Here is a 27,097-nt window from a genome sequence, read left to right as displayed (position 1 = left end):
TGAGCTAACACAACTGAAAAGCACATCCCTTTTGCCAGTCCAGACAGACCTGTCAGCATGAGTCAGCAGAAATAACAGAAAGTAATGCCATTGTTTACAATTCTAACACTAGATGTTAGGGTGTTTCAGCAGAGAAGCCTTGTATTACTAATGCAGGGTCCTAGAACTTGCTGCCCTGTTAAAAACCCTACTCTTGCAAGAAGAGCTCTGAAATACTAAGTGGCCAAAAGGCATTAGGAATTTGATTTCACCTTTCATCAATTACAATAAAAACATGAACATCAAGGTGAAGTTAAAAAATTAAAAAGTACTTCCTGTACTTTATCCTTACAGGCCAGCTCCACACTCCAGAAGTGTTTTCTCCAATAGACACACGGTCACTAACAGTCCCTGGAGCAGCATCATTAAAAACAGGAGCCAAAGAACTTAGACTACTGGGGACCTATGCAAAGAAAGGGTAAACGTTTCAAATGCCTCATGTTCTAAATGTCATTTACTATTGAGATAACTGGGGACATGATTTCACCCAAGTTTCACCCACAGTCCAATTTTACCAATCCATGTTTGATTTTTGTGCTTTACATTCACAATTCATGTTTAAGCAGTCTTTCCAAGTTGTCATGAATATTTACAAGTCCAAGCACAAAATCTACCTGCTCACCTTTTACTATAATGATGATTATAAGAGGAAAATATACCCATTAAAAACAGCTTCTTCCCCTGGACAAGTAGAATTGTGCAAGGCTGTCCTTATGTAACAGGATGTAAGGAGGTATTGTAAAAGGAAGAACAAATAGTTTAAGAACCAATGACCTGAAGTCAAAAACAAACAAACAAATAAAACAACACAAGGATGATGATTTCTTGAGTCTTTAAAATTCTGAAAAAAAACAAAACATGATGATCGCCTAGTGGAAAAGGACTAATTAAGTACAGTAGGTGTGGAAGGCATTTTGGGTAGAATTTTCAAAAGCATTTAAGTGACTTAAAAGCATAAATCCCATTGACTCAAGTCACTAATGTACTTTTTAAGACCCTGTGACAGAATAAATATTGGGCAATTTAAAAAAAAATCTGAGAAAATGTAGTAGGTGATATTAAATTACTAGCATTACTAAATGTTTTGTAGAGGATTAATACATAGTAGATTTGAAAAGTTTTAGTCAGATACCAGTGCGATGAATGTGGTATAAAAATGGGAGAGAGAAAATATGAGTGAGGTTGCTTAAAGAGACCCACACTACTGCTCAGTAGTGCTGAATAGAGACAGTATTGAATGAGTATTCACTAATATTGTAAAAGCAAAAATAGAAGTTTAAAAAACAATTTATGAACATTAAAAACAACAAAAGAATTAAAAGAACAGGAAAAAAAAAGACATTAGCGTCTAAGTAACAGGCCACTCTTAGGATGAAGATGCTATTTTCAGAATCACTTAGCCTACTGTTAATCTCATTGTCGTTGTCATGTTTAAGTAGAATTACTTGTCTACTACATTTCTAATGACAGAGACACAAAGTGTCCTCCGCGATAGCAGTAGGTAATTCTGAAGTAGGTGTGTTTCTGAACTATTTTAATAACCATAATTTTAGCCAATTGCTTTTATAGGGTTGAGTGATTTTTTGATCCATCATCACCTGATGAATTATTGGATTTGCCATTATTCCCTGGCTGAGATTTGAGCATTGCTCTGCCCCCCTCTCTAGAAATTAAACTGAGAAGTACCTTCTGCAGGGCAGTGAGGAGCCATTTTCAAGCTTCAACCTTTTAATAAGCACAGAAACAAGAAAAGCTAATTAAAACCAAAGCCCTCCCCGAGGCCACATGTGTTGTATTAGCAGAGCTCTAGATAATGTTTAACTCTTAGAATTTCAATAATTAGAAACTTCCCTCCTATTTTTAAGGTGTGGAGACAAAAATCATATTCAGTGCCTCCAACTCGGCCCCAGTTGTTGATACACGCTATTTCAGAATTCACTACCAGCCAAATGGCTGCCAGCAGGTTATTGCTTGTTAAAAATAAAAATGCTTCTTACAATTCTTGTATTATGAATCCAGTGATCAGAATATTTGGTGGAGAAAAAATATTTCTGCATAAGTGAGAAAACATTTCCTTTAGGCCAAATAAAATACTTATTTTTATAGGTTTAAAGAAAAAATACACATTTTCCTATACACTGTCTCAAGTTTATCTGAAATTATTATTTCCTCTTTCAGTGTGGAATAGCTGAATGTTTAGAAAATAAATGATGGTTATCATCAATATGTCACAGGCATGGGAACAATTAGATATCTGCTTTCATTAAACAAAACCACAAAGATTAGTTAATCTAAAATGCCTGTATGAATTATCTCCCTTCTTCTAAGGCAGTGGTTCTCAGACTTTTGTACTGGTGACTCCTTTCACACAGCAAGCCTCTGAGCGTGACCCCCCCTTATACATTAAAATTTTTTTTATATATTTAACACCATTATAAATGCTGGAGGCAACGCAGGGTTTGGGGTGGAGGCTGACAGTCCTGACCCCCAGTTTGAGAACCCCTGTTCTAAGGTATCAATGGATCTGAAGCTAAAATGGATCTGAAGACTACAGCAAGGTAGTAGAGGGAAAGTGCAGTTTGGCATTTGGGGGAAGAACTCTTTTACAATGATTTGTTTTTTAAAAAATGAATAAAACAGAAATGCCCACATTCTTGTCTGAATTATACACCTCGCAACTGTAGCCAGTGGGTTTACATGGTACGTAAAATCATGTCTCGATCAAATTCAGCTACGGCATTAAGATGCACCGCTAATGGGAGACGCACCTATTTGCACCAATGCTGAATTTCACCTGAACACTGCGAAAATATACTGACTTAACATTAACATGAAACCCTCCTTTGGCACTATTTCAGTTAACTACCCTACACAAAGTTTGCCTTTGCAAGGCATATAAAAAGGGACTTTGTCTTTCCTTTTATAAAATGGAATGGATCTATTTAAAAATACTAAAAGCAGAAATTTAGGGGAGAAAAACCCCCGAAGTTCTCAATTGGGTTAATTTTGTTAAAGATTTTATTTTGAGAGCCAGAAAAATTATAGTGCTAAATGGCAACTATCATCTATTTTCTGCATTCTTGTGATAAACCCTGTAGGGGGGGAAAGGAACAGCTTTCAACAAAAAACAAACAAACAAGTATTTGCCAGTTGTTGAACTCTGTTTGAGCTAATCATGTTTCTTCCCTAAGCTGCATTCTGTTCCTTATCTGCCTGTTGTCTGTCTACTGTCAGCTTTCAAGCCTTCTCATAAAGCTAATTTAAGTGACTGGCTCTGACCTTCTGTAAAGTAGCACATGGCAGCTGATATACCCAGAGCTCTTATATTTAATCTATTATGCAAATGTAATTACAAACCCCGATAAGATGAACTATTACTGATGAAATCTGAATACCACACAAAACAAAGGTCACGCAGTCAGAGACATTTAACCTAAGAATTCCCATTATGGTAAGACACATACACAGTAGAAACCTTTAATACACATAAGCCTGCAGCATAAACAATATATTTATAACATGTTATTTCAGAATAGACCCTTTACCTCTTTCATTTTTACTCTAAATGCACACACTTGGTCCTCACTCACTGCAATGCTTTAAAAATTCTGTACCATTTTCTCTAGAAACACACATGGTTTTTATTTTCTACTCAGAAGATCAGAAAAATGTTTATTAGTTATTCTTATTATTCATAAGATTCCAAAAGATGCTGTATCAAGCGGTTGCTTTGGACATCCAGCTAAACCAAACCCAGATATATCAGTAAAATTAAGATATATTACAGACATGGCAAACAACTGAAAAGTAAAATAGAAGGTTTGAAGTTTGGTGAGACTGTGAAGGAAAGCGGCTTGGTCTGCCGAGGGTTCCATTGGTAACAAAACCATAGAATTAAACCAGGGTTAGCCCACATTTTCCAGTTTGATCCCAGAATCATCTTTATCCTGGCTCGATGTCCTTTTGGTTTTCTGTGGTAATAAACATTTGCTTCTGTGCCTTTTGACAACTACACTATTATTTCATCATCACTGCGATGCGCAGCAGATTTGGGGGCTCCTGAGTGCTAAGGTACTATTGGTACTCTTGACGTAAGAGTTATGCAAGTTACATTATAGAAATCAACCAAAACAACATTAGGGAGTAACATATTCAAAAGTTGTGCTGGGAATTCCTATTGATTTGAATGGCAGATATGTGGTCAAAACCTTTCACATTGCTTTTTAACATACAGGGGCTCAGTATTAGTAGTCAATAAAAAGGAAGGAAATTCTGAGTTAAGGCTGAAACTCCAGACTTTTACAGCAGGCTCTTTACAATACACATCTAGACACTGCAATGATGGTGATCTTACATTAGTTTCACCACAATAATACCACAAAAACAAACAAGCAAACAAAGGAGTGCTAGGTTCATGCAGACTGGAAGGAAGAGAGAAATAAACATACCTGTGAGTACACTTCATAATAATGGGAGGTAATAAGATAGAAAGGTGATGGCACTGCATAAGAAGGATAGATAGGCAGACAGATGCACTACTTTTCATACAGCTGGATCCCAACGTGTTCTACAAATGTTCCTATCCAATTTACAACTTATGGAGGAAATTCTGGCAGATGATATGCACACAGAAAAATGACAGAGTAGGAAAAAATTGGACATACTGATTCTGCCTCTCAGGAAAATTGCAATGAGGCTGCTCTGCAAGTGCTCCGTGCCTGACATAATGGAAGGGACGCAGCTATCAGTAGAGTAAGTATGGTTTTTATGTACCATATTTCTGTGTTAATGCATTGTGGTTGCCCAAACTAAACAACAGCACACTGTATGCAAAGCTCTCCCCCTATTCTAATCCGTTGCAAATTATTCTCCCTTGAAGGAATTAAGCATGTGAAGGGGTTGTGCTCAAAGCTTATTTTAGGCCAGATACAGGGGCACACTAATGTTACTTTTGCAGCTTCTATAAATCCCTAGGATCTGAGGGATTTTTGGTGGTGAGGAAGAAGTGTATGCCACTTGTTCCATATGGTGCCCAAACAGAAATCAGCCCAGGATGCTTATTGCTATGAGACTTGATTTTCACAAGTGGTTAGGAAATCAGTACTGCAGAGGTCTCAGAATAATGCTATGTATAAACTACAGTTGAGAGACACAATAGGACGAGCAAAAGGTTAAATGTCAGTCTGGAGTTTCAACCTTATCTCCAAGTTTTCTTGTTTGTGCATGTGATGTTCTCTGTTACTGTGAAACAGGTTTTTGTGGTTTAATTTCCTATCTTTTTCTTTATGACAGTAATAAAAGAAAAACAAATTGCTCCTGTAAGTGAGCTGATATAATGGCTTATTTAGACCTATTATGTTCATTAGTATAAATAAGTATTTAGACCATATTAAAATTCTGGATCATTTACTCCCTAGAATATAATGGACTCTTTGGAACCACTATGGCATATATCATGTCAGTATGGATGCATGTGAACACTGAAAATTATTTTACAAACTTTTCAATAAGATTTTGGTCCAGGTCCACAGCTGGTGTAAATCAGACAAACTGTTAATTTGCACGAGCTGATGATCTGCTCTCTTGCTTAGAATCATGTCAAGAAGTTGACAGTAATTATTATTACTGTATTTTTGTCTCCACATTAAAAAACATCCTAAATAGCTAAGAACTGGAAGACACAGGGAATAGTGGAACAGAGGCTAGAGGTTCTAATTCTCATTTACACCAAGACCTATTTACACCAATCTAGCAGTGTAAAAGGGCCTTATAGTGGGTGCTGACATTCTTTAGGGTTTCATCCCTAGAGACACTCCCTTCACGATAGGCCTGAAGAACACTGGCAAAAAGTTTATGCTGTTTATGTTGTATCTGATCTATAGGGAAACAGAAAGCGTTCCATTGTCAGACACCTTTAAAGAGCACTAAACTCACTCAAAATAAATACAAAATAATAAGGGTCAATTAGCCAGTTCATTACACATGTAGAGTTCTGTTTTAAATGATAGTGCTTCCGGTTAGTCCAACGTGAGAGATGTTATCAAAGCAATTTGCTCTTTGCATAGCAAAAACGTTATAATTTGTATATTTATTCTACATACAATTACACCTACACAAACATATATACACACACACACACCAATGCACATACTTAAAATATCCTTACATATGTGCATATTATACACAAACACCCTTTTATTAAATGTAACATACCACTAAAGTAGGAAAAGGAAAAATGAGCCTGTTAAAGCCATTCCACTTTTTGTAAATAATTAAGTATTCATTGAAACAGGTACTTGAACCGGGGTCACGCACCTCCCACGTAAGTGCCCCAACCAATTGGCTATAGAGTCAGTGTCTCTCTCTTGTTCTCTCTCTCACCCAATTAATATTTAATTATATATAAAAAGTTAGACTGATACACCTTACCCTAATTTGAACCCAGAGTAAGCCACTTCACTTCTGTGTGTCAACAGCACGGATTTGCACAACATGCAGCTACTCAGTGAACAAACAAACAAAAAAATCTCACAGCGTAGACAAGCCCTGAGTCAGAGGACTGATTGTTTTGCTAGCCATAATCCAATTTTTATTAAAAAAAATTCTTAATGGAAGTGCTGGTTCTTAGAAAGATTATTTGATATTGAATGATCCATAAAGATGGAAGTAAACAGGACAAAACAAATGACATCTGTGATGAAAAACACAGGCTGAGTGGGTTCTGGAAGATGGGGAGTATAACCAGACTTGCAAAAACCTCCCTGGAACTCTCCTGCTAGATTTTGCTTAATAAGAGGTTAACTTTAAAGGTGCCTCCCACTAAACACCCATTTCAATGGTCAACCCTAAAACGCACTGTCTAGGTGTTGAAAACCCCCCTCCCTACCATTCCATATGTCAATGGAAACAATGTTCTTGAGTGCATAGCCCAATTTAGAGCAACTTCTAAGACGGTATTTATCACTCAAACTTCAAAAACAATGCCCTAACCCCCCGGTGTAATTCCAGTTATACCAGCATAACATTCCACAATATCAGTGTTGCATGTCACACAAGCAAATGGCTTTTTTGATCACAAATCCTGTGCCACCATGTTCTGCTAATACATAAAACAAGTTGAGATTAAAAGATGTTTTACAGAATAAAATGCTGATTTTTATTAAACTTATTTGGAAGCCAGAAGTGCATTGAAAAGTCTGTTTAAGGCCTGATCTTACAGTCCTTACTTAGGCAAAACTCCCAGTAATGTTAACTAGAGTTTTGCATGAGTAAAGAACTTCAAGACTGGGTCCTCAGAGGCAGTATGTCTTCTGTATACAAGCCATTAGTACAAATTCAATCTCCAAGGGGGAACAATTTTGCTGACCTACTAGAATTACACCGATTTTTAATTTATAGTTCTTTTTCTAGCTGGATTCTTCTCCCTTGTTGTTGTTGTTTCCCCCCAGCCTTTATTTTTAATTGAGTGGGTTTGAAAAGCACCAAGTTATAGTGGCAATAAGATCAGTTTCCTGTTGCTCAAGGAAATACTAAAAGTTCCCCCCAAATTTTCTTTATTAAGGGCTGAACAGCATAAACATTGCTGCACTTCAGTCAATAAAAGCCTTTGATATAACTTTTTGGATAAAGCTGCATAAAACCTATCTTCACTGAATCCAACCACAAAGCCTCACTTCATCAAACCAAGTGTGACCTTATAAAAAACATTTCTCTTCATGTGCAATATACTAATTTACATCATTTCAAATCATCTGTTTTTCTAGTCTAGCAAATTAAAAGGTATTAACATGCTGTCATTAGAGAAAAAGGACATTATGCAGGATCTTTTGAGGATGTAATCCCAGGGAAATGCTTACTACTGTTTGGATTTCTCCAATACACTTCTGACCATTTGGACTGACAGCTCCCTGACTTCACTTTTAGCAATCAGATTCTTTTGCTTCAGAGCCTCCATGTGAAAATTCTCTAGAAGGATACAAGGAGGAAACATTTCAACTAACAACCTACTGTGGAGAAAAGGAAGCAGGAGGATTCCCTATTAAAGGATTTGAGTAGCAGCAATCCAAAACACAGTTAAAAAACAAACTTTCTGCTCATTATATCTGCCATTCAGGGTTGGTTGACTCTAGATAAAAATGTCCTCATGAACACTGAGTGGAAGGATGCCACCAATAGCAAAGAAATAGGTTCAGTAACAGACTGCTTGACTTATTGTTAGGTTTCAGAGTAGCAGCCGTGTTAGTCTGTATTCGCAAAAAGAAAAGGAGTACTAGTGGCACCTTAGAGACTAACCAATTTATTTGAGCATAAGCTTTCGTGAGCTACAGCTCACTTCATCGTACTCACTGGCATCCTGTCTTACAGTAACATAGCACTGTATTACCATAGGTAATATATTTTAACCCAAACAATTTTTATTTATGTATACAATATCTCAGAATTTTCACAAACATATAGGAAGACAATGCCCTGAACAACTTCCAATCTAATCTAGTCAGATAAAATAGAAGTGAGTTTCACGTACAAAGATAGGGACAAACAAAGAAGAAGCCTCCTGATACTACTGAGAAAAAGAAAGGATCTTAAAAGAAGGATTTAAAGAACAGCAAGGGTGTGAGGTAAATGAGAAGTGGAAGACAGTAGCATGAAAAAAGGTACAGTGCCCAGAAAAGGAGAAGAAAAAGGAAGCACTAAGGACAGAGGACAGGGAGAACAAAAGACACTGGGAAATGTAGAAATCAGAAATAAGAACAGAGATATACAAGGTCAGCTGTGCAGGGGCATGAAGATAAGGATAAGGAGCTTGAACTTTATGAAGGGAGAGCCAACCATGGAAGGAATTCATGGAAGCAGGTGAATTCTAAGAACAAGAAGCCATCCTGAGTCAATAGATAATGAACCAGTTAGAAGCAAGGAGAAAATCATGTGCTTCAGAATCACACTTAGCATGGCTGTGTGTGTGGAAATGAGGAAAAACTATCTTGGGCCTACTTTGTTGCTATTGACTTTGGAAACTAAACCAACTAGCAAGTAGAAGGAAGAGAACATTTGTCCAGGCCTGAGAGAATCAGAAAGGAAATAACGTAAAAGAAGTCTGGCTTATAAAATTACTGCCTATAATGGGAATATTTTGTCTTTATCTGGAAGAACAGATATGACACGACATCGTGAAGACCCGAGTTTGAATATCCTGGTAATTTAAGAATCCTCACACCAGAGTCATAATATTCCAAATGAGAATAGCTTATTTAAATAACAAAAAAAACAACAAAAAGGATGTTGTATAGTCCAAGGATGAAGAACAGCCCTCAGGCCCAAATTAGCTATACCTCTGAGAGCAACATCCCACTCAGCTACTAATAAACCTTGCTATAACTGCTATTATGTGGAAGGCAAGGCTAGTTTTTTAAATGGTCCAATTCAGTGGAAGTTCCATGCAGATATCAGGATAGAATTGGTCCTTAAGTCTCTCCAATCAGGACACAGGACTAGCAGGCACCTTTCTTAGTCAAAGAAAGTCACCCAGGGCAATGTTCTTCATCCCTTTGTTACCAAAAAAAAAAAAAAAAAAATCACATTAAAATCCATTCTAAATGGGAATATGTTTCCACGCTGCCTGACAGCAAATCCATTTCTCTGCCTCTTGAAAGATGCTGTGTACAGGGGATTTGCCAAATCTATCTGCAGTGAGAGAGGGAACAAGTGTAAAAAAATAATAATAAAGAAGGGGAAAATGTGTCTTTTACCTGAAAAGTTCTTAGCTTGCTATGGGTTTTCTTCTTCGGATTATAATCACCCAGCCCAAGGGGTTGGTAAGTTTATGAGCAAAAGACTCATCAGAACAGATAAAGTAGTAGAGATTTTGCCTTGCCGGCCTCCCACACCTTGACCACATTGTAATCAAGGATTTTCTCCTCTAAAGCTGGGTATCCGAAGATGAAGAACGAGGATTTTAATATTTAAGCACATCTTGAGGGTTTTGTGGACAACTGGGTTGCTTTTTCTTTTTCTTCTAGATGTACCAGTTCAGGGCAATTCCTGTGACTTGCAAAAAGCCTTGTTTAATAAAAACCAGATCTCAATTACCACATATCAGAGTGTAATAAGCAATACTATGGTTCTGTGACTAGGGCCTCCAGTTCTGAGTTTCTTCTGACCAAGGTTACAGCCACTAGAAATGCAACCCTGAGCAACACAGAATGTAATAGTTTAAATGGGTATTTAATAAGAACATTAAACTAGGGAAGGCCCCATAATGGAATGCTGAACTGGTAGAGACAATGCTCTAAGAAATCTTTTGATGTCTGGATGAGACTAGATCTGGTCTACTGCAGAAGCTGTTGGACAATCAGTATCCCGGAGTCTGGTAGTTTCAGAATATTTCCATCCCATCCCAAACTCCTCAGAAAAACCTGGCAGCAACAGTCATTGGTGCCAGAAAATCTGTGTCAAGGCACTATTAGTTTGCACAGACTGGAAATCTCCCTGAAGGGGGACTCTGGGAGAAGATGCCGAAATCTGTGGCCAAGGCGCCTGGAAGAAATATGGAAGCCCAGAGACTGTGGAAATTTCCTTGATTTCCTGCCCTATTCAATGGAAGAATGGGGAGGAAACTCAAGAGCTCAGAATCACAGCATTTTTTTATCTTTACAAAGGAATAACTTATATAGGGGAGCATTAGCTTTATGAATTATCACTAAAATGAATACCAGTCCTATACTTGTTAATGTAAAATTAAATCTTACAACAATTCAAAGCAATACAATTTCACTAGACTACTAAAATAATCTATGTTATTTTTTCCTTTGCAGCTCTGCCTGTTTCCTTCACTCTCAGCAGTCTTGGTAAGTACATCTTCTCATGTGTTTTGGACATTATGTCTGTCGCAGAGTCTGGTAAACATGCTTAAAATATGCAGTTGTGATCTTTTAAAGCCACAATTATGGTTCACTTTACCAAAAGCCAGCAAATTTGGCTCACACATGTGTCGACTTGACTCACACATACTACTCAATGCTGCTTACTTTTTAGATGTGCCCTCCACTCCAAAATTTTCCACTTAAGCAAATTAATGATCAAGAAATACAGGACACACCCAGAAGACAACAAACTCCTGACTCAGCACATCAAAAATAGATATACTGGCAACAAAGTTTATAGTTGAAAAATGAAGGGCATCTTGTGAATGATCTTAAATCCTAAACTCTCTGCTAGCTGAAAGGAAATATTTCAGGGATCACAGAATATCACAGTTGGAAGGGACCTCAGGAGGTCATCTAGTCCAACCCCCTGCTCAAAGCAGGACCAATCCCCAATTAAATCATCCCAGCCAGGGCTTTGTCAAGCCTGACCTTAAAAACTTCTAAGGAAGGAGATTCCACCACCTCCCTAGGTAACGCATTCCAGTGCTTCACCACCCTCCTAGTGAAAAAGTTTTTCCTAATATCCAACCTAAATCTCCCCCCACTGCAACTTGAGACCATTACTCCTTGTTCTGCCATCTGGTGCCACTGAGAACAGTCTAGAGCCATCCTCTTTGGAACCCTCTTTCAGGAAGTTGAAAGCAGCTATCAAATCCCCCCTCATTCTTCTCTTCCGTAGACTAAACAATCCCAGTTCCCTCAGCCTCTCCTCATAAATCATGTGTTCCAGTCCCCTAATCATTTTTGTTGCCCTCCGCTGGATGCTTTCCAGTTTTTTCACATCCTTCTTGTAGTGTGGGGCTCAAAACTGGACACAGTACTCCAGATGAGGCCTCACCAATGATGAATAGAGGGGAACGATCACGTCCCTCGACCTGCTGGCAATGCCCCTTCTTATACATCCCAGAATGCCATTGGCCTTCTTGGCAACAAGGGCACACTGTTGACTCTCATCCAGCTTCTCGTCCACTGTAACCCCTAGGTCCTTTTCTGCAGAGCTGCTGCTTAGCCGCTCGGTCCCTAGTCTGTAGCGGTGCATGGGATTCTTCTGTCCTAAGTACAGGACTCTGCACTTGTCCTTGTTGAACCTCATCAGATTTCTTTTGGCCCAATCCTCCAATTTGTCTAGGTCCCTCTGTATCCTATCCCTACCCTCCAGCATATCTACCTCTCCTCCCAGTTTAGTGTCATCTGCAAACTTGCTGAGAGTACAATCCTAACCATCCTCCAGATCATTTATGAAGATATTGAACAAAAGCGGACCCAGGACCGACCCTTGGGGCACTCCACTTGATACCAGCTGCCAACTAGACATGGAGCCATTGATCACTACCCGTTGAGCCCGACAATCTAGCCAGCTTTCTATCCACCTTATAGTCCATTCATCCAGCCCACACTTCTTTAACTTGCTGGCAAGAATACTGTGGGAGACTATGTCAAAAGCTTTGCTAAAGTCAAGGAATAACATGTCCACTGCTTTCCCCACATCCACAGAGCCAGTTATCTCGTCATAGAAGGCAATTAGATTAGTCAGGCATGACTTGCCTTTGGTGAATCCATGCTGACTGTTCCTGATCACTTTCCTCTCCTCTAAGTGCTTCAGAATTGAATCTTTGAGGACCTGCTCCATGATTTTTCCAGGGACTGAGGTGAGGCTGACTGGCCTGTAGTTCCCCGGATCCTCCTTCTTCCCTTTTTTAAAGATAGGCACTATATTAGCCTTTTTCTAGGCGTCCGGGACCTCCCCTGATTGCCATGAGTTTTCAAAGATAATGTCCATTGGCTCTGCAATCACATCCGTCAACTCCTTTAGCACTCTCAGATGCAGCGTATCCGGCCCCAGGGACTTGTGCTCGTCCAGCTTTTCTAAATAGTCCTGAACTTCTAAATAGTTTCTCCACAGAGGGCTGGTCACCTCCTCCCCATACTGTGCTGCCCAGTGCAGTAGTCTGGGAGCTGACCTTGTTCGTGATGTCCAGAGGAGGATTTTTACTGAGGGCAAAATGGTATCTTCCTACTAAAAGCAAGGCAGAGGCAATCATGATTGGAGAGGAGAGAGCGCCTTCATTCTTTTAATAGATTTATTCTTACATTAGGTCTCTTTCAGAAAGGATATCAACTCTGCAGAGAATTCAACTGCTCCATTTTAAGAGCTCTCTGATACAGTCCAGCTAAAAATTACATTTCAGAACAGAAGCTGAAGTTAAAAAAAAAAAGTAGAAGACGATCTGATATATTTCTGGTTTTAAAATGTCAAAATACATTCCATTATAGACAAAATATAGGAACAACTTTTAGGAGTTCAGAATAAAATAAGATTGAGCAGGGTTGTGGGCGTGTGTACTTGTTCAAAACATTCAGGAATTACATGTGTTTATCATTTGCATACTTAATCTTTTCAGCTGTAAGTATAGGAAAAATTTATGAATAGCTGGAACTTGACAGCTCACATCCCATATTTAGCTGCACTTCTGTAGCATTAACCGAAAAGGACAAAGATGTTTAATCTTTCAAAAATATTTTCTTGATAAGGATGTAAGTGAGGATTTGTCATTCATCACAAAGAAAAATGTCCAATTTATGTTGGCACATGCCAGTATGTGGATATTATTATGTTTATAATCGCTTTGTGACAATCTGGAGTATCATGAGATTGGGAGACAAATTCTAATATTGGCTCTAACATTCAGATTCATACATTCCAAGGCCAGAAAGGACCACTGCAATCATCTAGCCTGACCTCCTATACGACACAGCCAAAGAACTTCCCCAAAATAATTCCTAGAGCAGAGCTTTTAGAAAACATCCAATTTTGATTTAAAAATGGTCAATGATAGAGAATCCACCATGACCCTTGGTGGATTGTTCCAATGGTTGATTATCCGAACTGTCAAAAGTGTATACCTTATACCCAGTCTAAATTTGTCTGGCTCCAACTTTCAACCACTGAATCATGTTATACATTTCTCTGCTTGATTGTCAAGTATTTGTTCCCCATGCAGGTACCTATAGACCAGTGGTCCCCAAACTGTGGGGCATGCCCCCCCCTCCCCAGGAGGGCATGGAGAAATGTTCAGGGGGCAGGGAGGGAGCACCACTCAGCCCAGCTCTGCCCCCAGCCCAGCTCTCCTCTCAGCCAGAGCTCCAATCTGTTCTCTGCTCTGTCCCCAGCCCAGCTCAGGCCCAGCCAGCAGCCCCAGCCCAGACCCACCCCCTACTCTGCTCTCATTCCCTCTCCGTCCCCAAGCCAGCTCTGCCTCTAGCCTTGGCTCCTCGCCCATCCCCAGTACTGCCCCCAGCGCTGCCTTCAGCACAATCCCCACTGCTGAGCCAACTGTGCTGTAATGGAAGGGGACATGGACAGATTCCATTACTGGTAAGGTGGGGCATGACAGGAAAAATTTGGGCACCACTGCTATCAAGTCACCACTTTTATCTTTTCTTTGTTAAGCTAAACAGACTGAGCTCCTTGAGTCTGTCACTGTAAGGCATGTTTTCTAATCCTCTAATCTTTCTCATGGCTTTTCTCTGAACCCATTCCAATTTATTAACATCCTTCTTGAACTGGGGACACCAGACCTGGACACACTATTCCAGCAGCAATTTCACAAGTGCCAAATACAGAGATAAAATAACCCCCTTTTCCTACTTTAGAGTCTCCTGTTTATGCATCCAAGGATCCTATTAGCCCTTTGGCAACAGCATCACGCTGGAAGCTCATGTTCAGCTGACTGTCCAGCACAACTGCCAAAATTTTTTCAGAGTCACTGGGTCCCAGCATAGAGTTGCCCATTCTAGAAGTCTGGTCTACATTCTTTCTTCCTAGATACATACATTTACATTTAGCTGTAACTTAAAACGCATATTGTTTGCTTGTGCCCAGCTTACCAAGAGATCCAGATTGCTTTGTATCACAGACCTGTCCTCTTCATTACTGATCACTTCCCCAATTTTTATGTCATCTGCAAACATTATCAGTGATGATTTTATGTTTTCTTCCAGGTTACTGATAAAAAATGTTTGCTAGTGTAGGGCCAAGAACCACTTCCGATCAGTCAACCAGCTTTTAATTCATATAATGTGTGCCATGAGTCATTGTGTGGCCTTGAACCTCTAAGAGGCACAGAAATTGCAGCCCGGGAGGAGGTGAGAGCTAAGGTGGATTTAAACCACCTTTGTACCCTCCTAATGCTGGGCTGCTCTGGGAGCTGAAGACACTTCTGGTGTAATTTAGACAGCCCTAGAGGCCTAAATTAATGGCAGCTCCATGAACCACACAGTGCTGCCTGAAATCTCCACAATGGTGCAGCCCAACCTCAACCCGCCCCTAGTATGGCCAGCCCCCCACCCTGGTATGTCCCCTATGGTAGAGCTTAAGAGGGATCCTCACACTGTCTTCTGCAGTGCCTGGGAGAACTGTACTCCAAGGGGAGCCAGGGTGTTAAGGGCCATTTTGCCTGACACAAAGGGGCTGCAGGTGCGTGTGTGTGTGTGTGTGCGCGCACGTGCGCACACGTGTGTGAAGGGTCTGGCTAGGAGTGGGGGCTCTGGGGTGGGGCACGGGATGAGAGGCTTGGGGTACAAGAGGGGCACTGGGCTGGGATCAAGGGATTCGGAGGGCGGGAGGGGGATCAGGCCCTTCAGAAAACTTTATAATAATCAGGTGAGCGAGATTGTATAGTCATCCACTGGGAGAGTGAAATAGCTGCCAAGTACATTCATAAGGAGTTGAGGGACAACCGTGTAATTTTCAGAGAGAGGAAGTAAACCAGTATAGTTGGAATCTCGGAATCCTCCGAGGGCAGCTGATGATGCTGACACCATACAGAGAACCTTTCAATTTATTATATAGTATTTCCTTATAGTGTCTTTTCTGCTGTTGCTAAGGATGGGCTATACAGAAATCAAGCAGGATTTTTTTAAGTTCATTGTCCAAATACCAAATTGCCAGATGGAGAGATGCTGGGTTGGGATGAAGGACCTTGCTTCTGTCCTGGGTTAAGAGGTCTGGCAAGAGCTGAATGTGGATGCATGGGCGCATGGCCATCTGGAGGATATGTTGCTTTGTCTTGTCTGATCTTCCTCAGAACTCGTGTTAAGACAGGCCTAGACAGAAACACATAAATTACTGGTTCCAACCACCAGACAAGAAATGGAGTACTTGTGGCACCTTAGAGACTAACAAATTTATTTGAGCATAAGCTTTCGTGAGCTACAGCTCACTTCATCCTATGCTCAAATAAATCTGTTAGTCTCTAAGGTGCCACAAGTACTCCTTTTCTTTTTACAAATACAGACTAACACGGCTGCTGCTCTGAAACCAGACAAGAAATGTATCCCCTCTGCAGCTGTGGCCACGGACCACTTAGGAACAGTTGGCTGAGCTTCTCCTGTTCTCAGGAGATGCAAAGAGATCCCTCACCAGGAATCCTCTTCTTGAAACATACTGCGCTCTCCCAAGTGGTGTAGTTCCCACTTGTGGTCTCTGGAGAAATGTCTGCTGAGGCTGTCAGAACGTTCTGCACTTTTGGTAGGTGCACCACCAAGATGGTGACATGGTGATGGAGGCATCAATTCCCGGCATTGACAGCCTCTGTGCACAGAAAGATGGATAATGCTCCTCCCTGCTTGTTGATGCAATAGACTGTTTTCATGTTGTCTGACATGACTTGAATGTGAAGGTTACAGGTAAACAACAGGAACCATTTGCAAGCCTTTGTCAAGATTGTGTGTGGAAGCATGATCGATTTATCCAGACAGCGCTTGCTTGGTGCACAGAATGTTCACAATCATGCCTGTAGACTAGAGCCCTGCATGGGACTATTCCTTGATCCTGCTGCTACCGCTATCATCACAGCCAGTCCTGCAGGACCCTCATCCCACTGCAGGGCTCTACATTAGTCCCACGTAGGGCTCTACTGTAGACATCATAGATGGAGTCTCACAAAGGATATCATATATGTATCCGAGACATCCTAGGAGGATGACGGGGCCTTACTTGGGGTAGAGTGATGAATTCCGTCATAGCCTGCAACCAGTCTTGAGGTAGGTTAGGCTGTGACTGAATCCAGGGTGGCCCCAATAAAATCTATCGTCTTTGTGGGAACTAAAGTGGACTTTTCTGCGTTTACCTCTAGACCTAATGATTGTAGGAGTTAGAGCAGCAATAAAGTTGGTATGACTTTCCCGTGAGAAGCCAGTCTTCCAGGTAAGGGAATACTGAAGTACCCTGATGACGCAGACATGCCGCCACTACTATTACTACTACCTTTGTGAAGACTCTGTATTGGTAGTGGTCTAGGTCAATGGTAAAATGCAGGGACCTCTTGTGTGTGGAGCAGATACCTACATGGAAATAAGCGTCTTTCAAATCATTGTTACTGAACAGGTTATTTCCATTAAAGGGCAGATCCTCCACAGGTAATTGGACTTCCCATGCAAGTCAGCATCCACTCACTCCTTTGCTTTGTCAGTATGGAGAAATGTCTTGCCACTTCTGTGGATGACAGTCCTGAGGCACTTTTGGGTCCTAGTGCTGAGGAACCAGTAACATGAGCTCCTTTTGAGCTCCTGACACAACCCATACCATGGCACAGAGTCTCACCAACTTAAAATGGGTCAGGGAAGAAGTTATCTTCTTAGACGAGGACTTAGAGGGGGGTTTCTCATGTCCGTCCTTGTGACAACGCTTACTTTTAATCCTCCTCCAGTCTGCCTTGTTTACTGCTAGAGTCCTTAAACTCTGCTCTCTGAGGTCTAGTAGCCAGAGCCATCGTGCTTGAAGAGGCACTTCTCAGTGCCTCTGCCTGATGTACCTAGGTTCTGATGGGCCAGGGTCCAACTTTGGCCTCATCGAGTGATCCATCAAGAATGTGTGAAGTCTGAGCTCACAGGACTGATTCATTCAGTAAGGAAAGGACCATTAGATATTACACTGGGAGGGGACATGAGCTTCCTTGAGGCAACACAGACAAGTGTTGTGGCCATCGCTAACTGGGAACGCCCATGGGCAGACTACACAGGTCTTGAATCCTGGGGTCCTAGACATTCTAGGTACCTTTACAGGGAGATTGGGGGGGGGTACCCCAGCCTCTAAAAAATTCACTAAAAAGAACCCTAACACTGAAATCAGAATTTTATCAGGCTAACACCATTTACAACTATTTACACTAATAAAACAAAGAACGCTAGCTAAAGCTGCGGGTGCTAGCAAAGTTCTGTCTTAGACCACTGGTGGCAGAAAGGAACTAGAGAGATGTTCCCTGTATCCTTGCTTTAGAGCCCAAGGAGAAGGGAGTAGGTGCAGATCAATGGACGCTGCTAATGAAACATCTTCCAGTTTCAGGTGCATGGAGTGTATGTGTACCTCTAGTGGAATACACACAGGGACCATCACTCAAACAAGAAGGTGGTATTGCAGGAGTGTATGCACAGTGTATCTATACACAAGACTCTTCTTTTAAAATGTCAAAAGAATTTCTCCTAGGCACATGGCCCTTGTTCTCTGAAACTCAAAATTAACTATGTTCTGGAACAACATTAACGGGTATCAGAACTTTCATAAAGGTACAAGGCCTCTACCAGTAAGTCTAGGTCACAAAGGAAAACAGTATCACAAGAATTTCATAGCTAAAAATGGAAAGTTCTTAGATCTATAAAAAGAGCATATTCTGCTTGAACTTTTAAGGTTATAATAAAATCTGTTTTATTTCCATTTGGGACATCTGCCTTCTTAAAAGTCCATCAGTGTCTCATATGAGCTAACTGCCTATAGCACTATACACCAGGAAGTACAGCACAGTTCAAGAGTTGAAGTGTTAAAGTAAGATTGAAAAAAAGGACATACGATCTTTTAATGTTGCTTAAAAAAAAGTTACAGAAGTTAAGAATTGTCAAATGGAAGTAAAAATTTGAGCCCAAGCCTGCAAGGTTATGACTGCTCTGAGCTGTCTTTGAAGTCAAAGAGTGATGGAGCACTCACCTTGCAGAACCACACACCATGCAAAAATCTGGAGTATTTAATATAAAACAGGAAGTGGCTAGCTAGAGAACTCTGCTCTAAAATAGTTTTAAATACAAAAGAAGAGGAATGAACAAAGCTTTGATTTCAATATGTCTAACTTGCTGAGAATCCTCAACTATCTTTAGAGTCACTGGGAGTTGAGGACCCTCAGCACCTCTCAGAAGTTGATCAGCACCTCACAGTATCAGCCCTGATGTGACCAGTGAAATGGCATATATGAGCTAAGTACTCAGGCTTTGATACAGCAAAGCATCCCTATTCAGGAAGGATGCTTAACTGAACACTTAAAATTAAGCAAGTTGCAATGTTTCCATATAGCAGATCCTCAGGAAGGAAATCACCTTTGTAAGACAGAGACCTTATCAGACATTGTTTTGAAAAAGCACAAAACAAACTCCAGGTAAGTGTCATGCAGATTACATTTAGAAATATCAGCTGGAAGCTGATGGATGTCAGTGACACAACTTCATAACTGAATGAACTTTAATTGAGTCTTTAGGATTCAGTTGAGCTAAAAAACTGCAAAAGGAAATTCAAAGAGACAGCCATCCGGCCACGTTTTAGAAAAAACAACATTGACTTAATATGTCAGGAGTATACAAAACAGTAGACCTCCCCCCCACCCCTAAAAGATGTCCTTGCTGCTAACAACAGCCATCTATTTTTTGTAGATTGTCTAGCCTAAATCTCAAAGAGTTAAAGGCTATATACAGGCTGGTTGGTGACACAAAAAACATTCCTATTTAACAGGATCTAGCTTTAGTTACTTTTGAAATTTGAGCTCAGAGAAGAGGGACCAAACAATGCAAAAATGTCTAGTCGTGGGCCCAAATTTTGGGTTTGTATGCATAAACAATTCCTAATGATCTTCATCATGGTCATGTAGAGGCATCTGATGACACAATTTGGCCCCAAGAGGAGTAACAAACAATGCTGAATTTCTGTCCAACAAACTTAAGTGATCGAAGAACAGACATTCTAAAAATCTATAAGCTATTGTTTCTCTCTAAAGAATGGCTTTAGTTGTCAGTCATGTTTACATAGTGTAACCCTTTGAAGATTTAAAGTATTTCATCATCAACACTCCTTTACAATGTTTTTCAGTGTTATCATATTTACTGCTCAGAAAAGTAAGCTTATTGACAAAGAGTTTAAGTTACTCACTCATGGTCAAACTGCAAGTCATTAGAAGAGCTGAAAAAGAACCCAAAAACTAGTCCTCTTCTCTTCTCTCCTCTCATCACTAAGCAACACAGTTGTTTCAGAATTATCTTGTTTTGCTATTTGACAAATATCAACTTAAAAGGTTTTTTTATTTTATCCTTGGAACCAGAACTGTGGTTTTACAATTAAATGAAAGGTTTTATTGTTCAAAAACTCCAATTTAAGATGTCAAACTCTTCAATGGAAGTCCCATTGGGTACATTCAGAGAGCCCTCAGTGCAGTCAGTGGAATATACATGCATAATTCAAGTGCTGAATTGGGACCTAGGGATAATAGCTATTCTTCAAGGGGAGCTTTAACCACCTACAGTGAAGAACATTTCTCTTAAAAGGAAACTTTCACTTCTTGGCAAGTTACTATAGAAAAAGTTTGAACACATTTCTACATACTGTATTGTTCTAATATGAATTGTTGCAAAACAGCTTGAGTGCAAAGGGAAGAAACGCTCTAGAAATAAAATTAATTGTTATTGCTATTATGGAAGTGTCCATTAACTTTATGAATCTGTTTTAGCATCTGCTAAACTGGCTTCTGAGCTTCTATCTACATACAGTAAAAGGCTTCTGCAGGCCACCCAATAAGCATCCATAAATTAGCACAAACTAAGGAGGATACACTTGAATTATGGTTTTAACCTTTGCCATTGCTTAGTTTAGAATAGGACCCTTTCCATCTTGTAGTGGAGTCTCAGATTATGTGACTATAATAATTTATCAAAAAATATAAACTAGCAGTAGGGAAATGCAGAGTGTAATGAAAACAAAATATTAACAAATGAATATTATCATGCAATATTAATGGACAGATATTTTTATTATGTTTTTAGGCCAGTATCAAGTGAGTGGATTTTTAAAAAAATGCAAAACACACTCACTCACAAATTCCTGAATGTTATTCAGTGTAAAAAGGCTGCTGATATGTGTTAAACACAAGAGAAGGCAGAGATTTATGTCCTTTGTACTCAGGATGATCACCTATATCACTATTCTCCTGCAAGATCAGAACATGGTTCATGGAATATACAAGAGGTTGGATTACAGCACTGCCCAGTCTCTAACTGTACACAGCAGTCTTTCAACCCAGGTAAAGAGCATCATCAAAAGTAACATCTATCCTCAAGTGAAATCTTTGATATATATTACTGTAATATGTTGATTTAAATAACTCAAGTCAACCAATAGTCAATGGCTCGGCATTAATTTAAGCAAAAGGCTAGTTTAAAATCTCACAGGAAAAAGAGACTAATTCCATGTGTTAATGACATGATATCAGCCATATTGCTGTACATGCAGTAATGAAGACTAACTACCTAATTCAAGACAAAGATTGTTCAGATATGGGTTAGGGTCAAACTCTCAATGATGCATGGAAGCAGAGCCTGGCAATGCATATGAAAGAGAATGATTTACTCCTAATCACAGTGGAAACAGAAAAACTTTTTAAAACCATACTAGTATTAATACAAGTTGAGAAATTTCACCAGAAACATAATGAAGATGCTATGATTCTTTTCATTTTCCTCTTGCTTTACAGTGTTTCTGTTGCCTACATGTAAAACCATATACTGTACAGAAAAGTACAGCTTACACACAAATGGCACAAGGCAATATTCAACCTTGGCTTACTACCAAAAGAACATAATTTAATAATTTTTTAAACTAATAAATTAAATGTGTACCACTGGTAAACACAGTCCTTACATGAGCTCCCAAGGAAGTCTTATTTGAGTAAGGGCTGCACAATCAGGCAAGAAGTATATATGCAACCATGTTCAATTAAAGGTAATTCATATAAACTAATCTTTCCAGAGTCAGTCATGGAGCTCTCAATGCCATTGGTTAATGCAAAACGCATCAGTGACTTGCACCAAGAATAAAGTAGTTAACCTATGTATTACTAGAAAATGCACTTTAATGATTATTAGAATTTATGAGATTGATAAAACAAATGGGTAACACACTGCACAATTTGTTCCCTGAAATTCATGAGCAGAAGTGAAATATTATCATGTAAGTTTGAACGCAGCTCTTTTCAGATGTTTACAGAGAGTGCGCAAGCATATATACACACGTGTCTATCTGCACCATATATTCATATATAGTGCAGATACACACACACACACACACACACACACACACACACACACACACACACACAAGCTAGCTATATATTAGTTAACACCTACCATTCTCTAGACTTTACAGCCTTCCAAATAAGGGTTCTGCAATCCAGCAATGCCCGCTCAGAAATTGCCTAAGGGCTTGCAGCACAGCAACACAAAGCTGAGGAGTTCTGCAATAGTTTATAGTTTCAGAGGTGCATAGTTCTAAGGTTGCTTGTGTTTCATGTCCATAAGCTCTCCTGACAGTCCATTATGGAAGGACAACAATGGCTTGGGTAAAACTCTTGGGTTATCTTGCAGGATAACTACCATGGTGATCAGCACCATTCTCCAGAAAAACTTCACTCTTCTATAGCTAGAATACAAAAGCAATTACTGAACAGTAGAAAAGACTGGAATGGATGAAGGATAAAGATAAAAGGGATGAGGAATAAGGATAAAAAAAAGTATATAAGAAATATAGGCAGGAGGGGGAAGTGCTCTTATCACAGACTATGAGACTAGTTGTGGTCAATGTGAAAATCTGTCCTGAAAGAGCTGGGACACCAAAAAAGCAAGACTAAATATTCAAACCCCGAAGAGTTCTGAATCTTGATAGCAAAATAACCTTGAAAGAAAGATGTATGAAATATGATGTTTCTAATTCACCAGCTACACAGTTCAAATCCCTGTGCATGCTGCCTATCCATCAGAAGTACTGGCACAACAGATATTACATTATCACTTTCTATTAATATATGTTCTCTTTTGCCTTTCCCCGGCCCTCCACCTCCCACTACAATATTTCCCCCTCGCCAGAGGAGGAGGCCACCAGGGTTATTTTTTCAGGAAAGAGCACTGCTGGCACTTACAAATGTTTTCCTTTCTTCTGCTGTAACAGCTGCAAACATCTCAATAAAGTAACAGGGAAATGGATCACATTTCAAAGGCTGATCACTTAACACTTACTCAAGGCCCTTTTGAATTTTTCATCTTTGCAAAAAGCTTTTTTCCTTATAAACACACTTTGTGTTACTTCTATTTGAATTATAAAAAGTGTCGTTTTTGGACTGACCTTAAAGAGAAGATTTATGAATATGCTACATGCAGCTCACTGGCAAAGCTACAAATAATAATACAAAAGGACCGGGAGTCTATTTTCAAATAAGTATGGGTAAGTTAATATGTCCATACACTGATTCCTACAAGCATCTATCTTCAAATCTAACAGTTCTGTTGCTGTAAAGCTCCTATAGGATGCCATTTAATTGTGTATCACAAGTTCACATGCAAACCAATTTAACATTGGGGACATAAACAATCTGAAGATGGAAATGTCACCTATGTTGTACATTACGTATTACCAGTACAGGAATGACAAGATTGTCTTCTGAAAGAAACGTCTTCAATTATTTTTCTGAGAACTGTAGCTACTCTACAGGCTGACTTAAGAGAAAAAGTTTAGCAGCCTAGCTAGCATCTGAAATGCTCTTTCACTGCCATAAAAAATAGTCAGTCAGCAGGCTCAACAATTCACACACAAGTTACTTTTTAAAAGCCTGATCCAAAGCCCACTGAAGTCAATGGCAGTCTTTCCATCAACTTCAATGAGCTCTGGATCAGGTGCAAAATGATTTAAGAACACATACCTTCTCAAAGACACACACTTGAAATCATTTGAATTCACAAAGATCATAAATAAGATACTTTTAATGGGTCTTTTCCATTAGGAAGGTTCACAAAGAGCTCCTTTCCACATAAATTCAGTCCGTTGACAGAACAACCAGCTCTTTTCTCCCCTGGAAATGGTGAGTCACAAGACTTCAAACACATTTCACATGAGAAATGAGGAACCTGACAAACCCCAATTCCAATGATGCCTACTTCAATGCTTAAGCAAGACAAATCAGAGCTTACCAATGTAAAATCACAAGGTGCTCCTAGCTAGAACTCTTTCATGAAGAGCAACCTCAAATCAAAATAAAATCAATCATTAGGACATTTCTTCATACCAAACTCATGCTAAACTGAAATGGATCCCAAGGGCAACCTTGTGATCACTTCTGGAGAGGAGATCAGGCCAATATGAATGGCCAAATAATCACTAGTGTTGTTTATGCTCAAAAGGAGTCTTAGGTGGAATTTCCAAAAGGGCTTATATGTAGTTAAGTTAACTCTGCTCCAACTGAAGCCAACGGGAGTTTTATTATTAACTTCAATGAAAGCAAAGTTAGCTCAATGTTGAATCATTTTGGACAACCCACTCTCTCTCTTTAGGCAGTATCCTACTATCATTTTGGAACTGCCCCTGCCATCATTATGAAGCTGTTACTGAAGTCAGCAAGAGCACCGTGTTAAAAGCAATGGCAGGAATGAGCCATTTTTATACATCAAACTAATGCACCACATTTGACATTACATTTAAATTAAGTTCAAATGCTTTCAGTTATTTGTACAAATAACTTAGTCACTACCATAAAGCCATCAGCAGTCGATTGCTAGAAATGTTACCAAATCCAAAACAAAACTTTAAAAAAAAAATCAAAATTCCAACACTTAATTTCGTGCTTTGAAATATTTATGCACAGAAGAAACTAATCAAGAGACACATTCCAAGCATAAGACTTGATCCTGCAATGTGACCCACCCTCCAGGTATCTGCACAGATGCCTGGTGTCCAAGTTAGCAAATCACACAGCAGCCATATTTTGTGAAAGATCTACATTTAACAAATAAAAACACGCATATTGATTTAGAAGATGCCAATGACAAAGATTTTTTCGAGAAATATCTTTAAGCTTGTTGAACAAGCCTGGCAACAGTTCTGAACATCCAAAAAATGAAGCCACATATACAGTGGTCACCATTACATTCAATATTTGCCAGTTGCGCCCACTCTAATTGACCACTAAAGCAAAATCTTGCCCTCAGGTAAAACTCCCCTTAACTTCAACAGGAATTTGGTGAAGTTAGAACTGCAGGAAGTGGTCCATAATGCAGTGTTAAAGTCATCTCTGTATTTCAGTGCTGGATTTCCTTACCTGTGGACGTAGTGTAACTGATGTACAGAATCGATTGCTATCACCATTTCAGCCAAATAAAAACGAGCCATATCTTCAGGTAACCTGTCCTCAAACTTGCTGAGCAGGGTGAGCAGATCTCCTCCAACATAGTAATCCATAACCAGGTACTATGAGTAAGGGGGAGGTATGGGAGACACAAAGAAAAAAAAATTACACAATGACTCAAAGACCAATACAATCCAAGTACAGCTAAAGAACTGCAGACTATTATTAATACTTTAGATACCACTGAAGTGCTCTTCATGACATTTTCTTAAAATGGAGACAAAACAGTAAAAGAAGCATTTTTAAAAAAATATCCTTCATAAATGTACCTTTTCAAATAACCTTTGACATTCCTTGTTATCCTGCAAACCATAAACTTGTTTTTAGCAAATCTTTTTTTTGTAAAAATTTCGTATTTACCTATGTCCAAATAAATTAAACAAAAAGACAGGGAAAGTGTCTGTCTAGTTCACCATTCCAGAATCAGACAAGATTATGAAATTAAGTTATCTCAGTTTATTATAAAAATCTCCTTAAATGGAATACAGAAGTCTTAAAGTATTAAAAAATTTAACTGAAAAAAAAAGTTGGGTTAGCATGGGATCTTATTTAGGGGCCACACATTTCCTCTAGTTTGACGCAATTTCTTCCTGCACATCTACCAATGTGATATATGCCATCATGTGCCAGCAATGCCCCTCTGCCATGTACATTGGCCAAACCGGACAGTCTCTACACAAAAGAATAAATGGACACAAATCAGACGTCAAGAATTATAACATTAAAAAAAAAACAGTCGGAGAACACTTCAATCTCCCTGGACACTCAACAACAGTCTTAAAAGTGGCAATTCTTCAACCAAAAAACCTTCAAAAACAGACTCCAATGAGAAACTGCAGAACTGGAATTAATTTGCAAACTGGACACCAACAAATTAGGCCTGAATAAAAACTGGGAGTGGATGGGTCACTACAAAAAACTAATTTCCCCTATTGTTACTCACAACTTCTTGTCAGCTGTTTGAAATGGGCCACCCTGATTACATTGGCCTCATTACCGCTACAAAAGAGATTTTTCCTCCCTTGGCATTCTAATGTTGAGAATAACCCACTTCCACTTTAACTGAATTGTCTTGTTAGCACTGACCCCCTCATTTGGTAAGGCAACTCCCATCTTTTCATGTACTGTATATATATACCTGCCTACTGTATTTTCCACTCCATGCATCTGATGAAGTGGGTTTTAGCCCATGAAAGCTTATGCCCAAATAAATTTGTTAGTCTCTAAGGTGCCACAAGTACTCCTCGTTGTTTTTGCGATACAGACTAAACACAGGTTCCACTCTGAAACCAGAAAAATAAATGCTTTACCTTAAACCAGTCTTGGGATAGGGAAGGACCAACAGATTCCCTGTTCATAGTACTGGCTCCTGGTAGAATATCCACAGACAGTGGAAGGGATTACCATTTTGTAATTTCAATCACAGAGAAATGCAATTTTTGAGTTTACTGATTTAAAGTTAAGTAAATGTTTCCCAATGAAACATAAAATATGATTGCAACTGGATGTGATCATAGATTTTGAGAGACCATAACCCCTCTCTATTTTCCTATATTATGGAAACTAAACTCTGAAAACGCATTCAAATATATGGTCAAGATGACCTGAAACAGATCAAACAAGGTAAAAACTTTGAGACTATGAGTAACTTATTTTTCT

At 39.4% G+C, this 27,097-nt stretch overlaps 1 protein-coding gene across 1 annotated transcript in view; it reads right to left on the bottom strand.

The window, feature by feature from the left end:
- Nucleotides 1-27,097, bottom strand: part of CDC42BPA (CDC42 binding protein kinase alpha) — a 323,366-nt gene that overhangs the window by 162,184 nt on the left and 134,085 nt on the right. Inside the window, exon 5 of the mRNA XM_077813661.1 lies at nt 25,352-25,500. Within this exon, the coding sequence (XP_077669787.1) occupies nt 25,352-25,500 (149 nt within the window). The remainder of the gene's footprint in view (nt 1-25,351; nt 25,501-27,097) is intronic.

Source organism: Eretmochelys imbricata, chromosome 3 (genome assembly GCF_965152235.1).
Source record: "Eretmochelys imbricata isolate rEreImb1 chromosome 3, rEreImb1.hap1, whole genome shotgun sequence".
In the NCBI taxonomy this organism is placed as follows: domain Eukaryota; kingdom Metazoa; phylum Chordata; order Testudines; family Cheloniidae; genus Eretmochelys; species Eretmochelys imbricata.
This window is presented reverse-complemented; position numbering and strand designations above follow the sequence as displayed.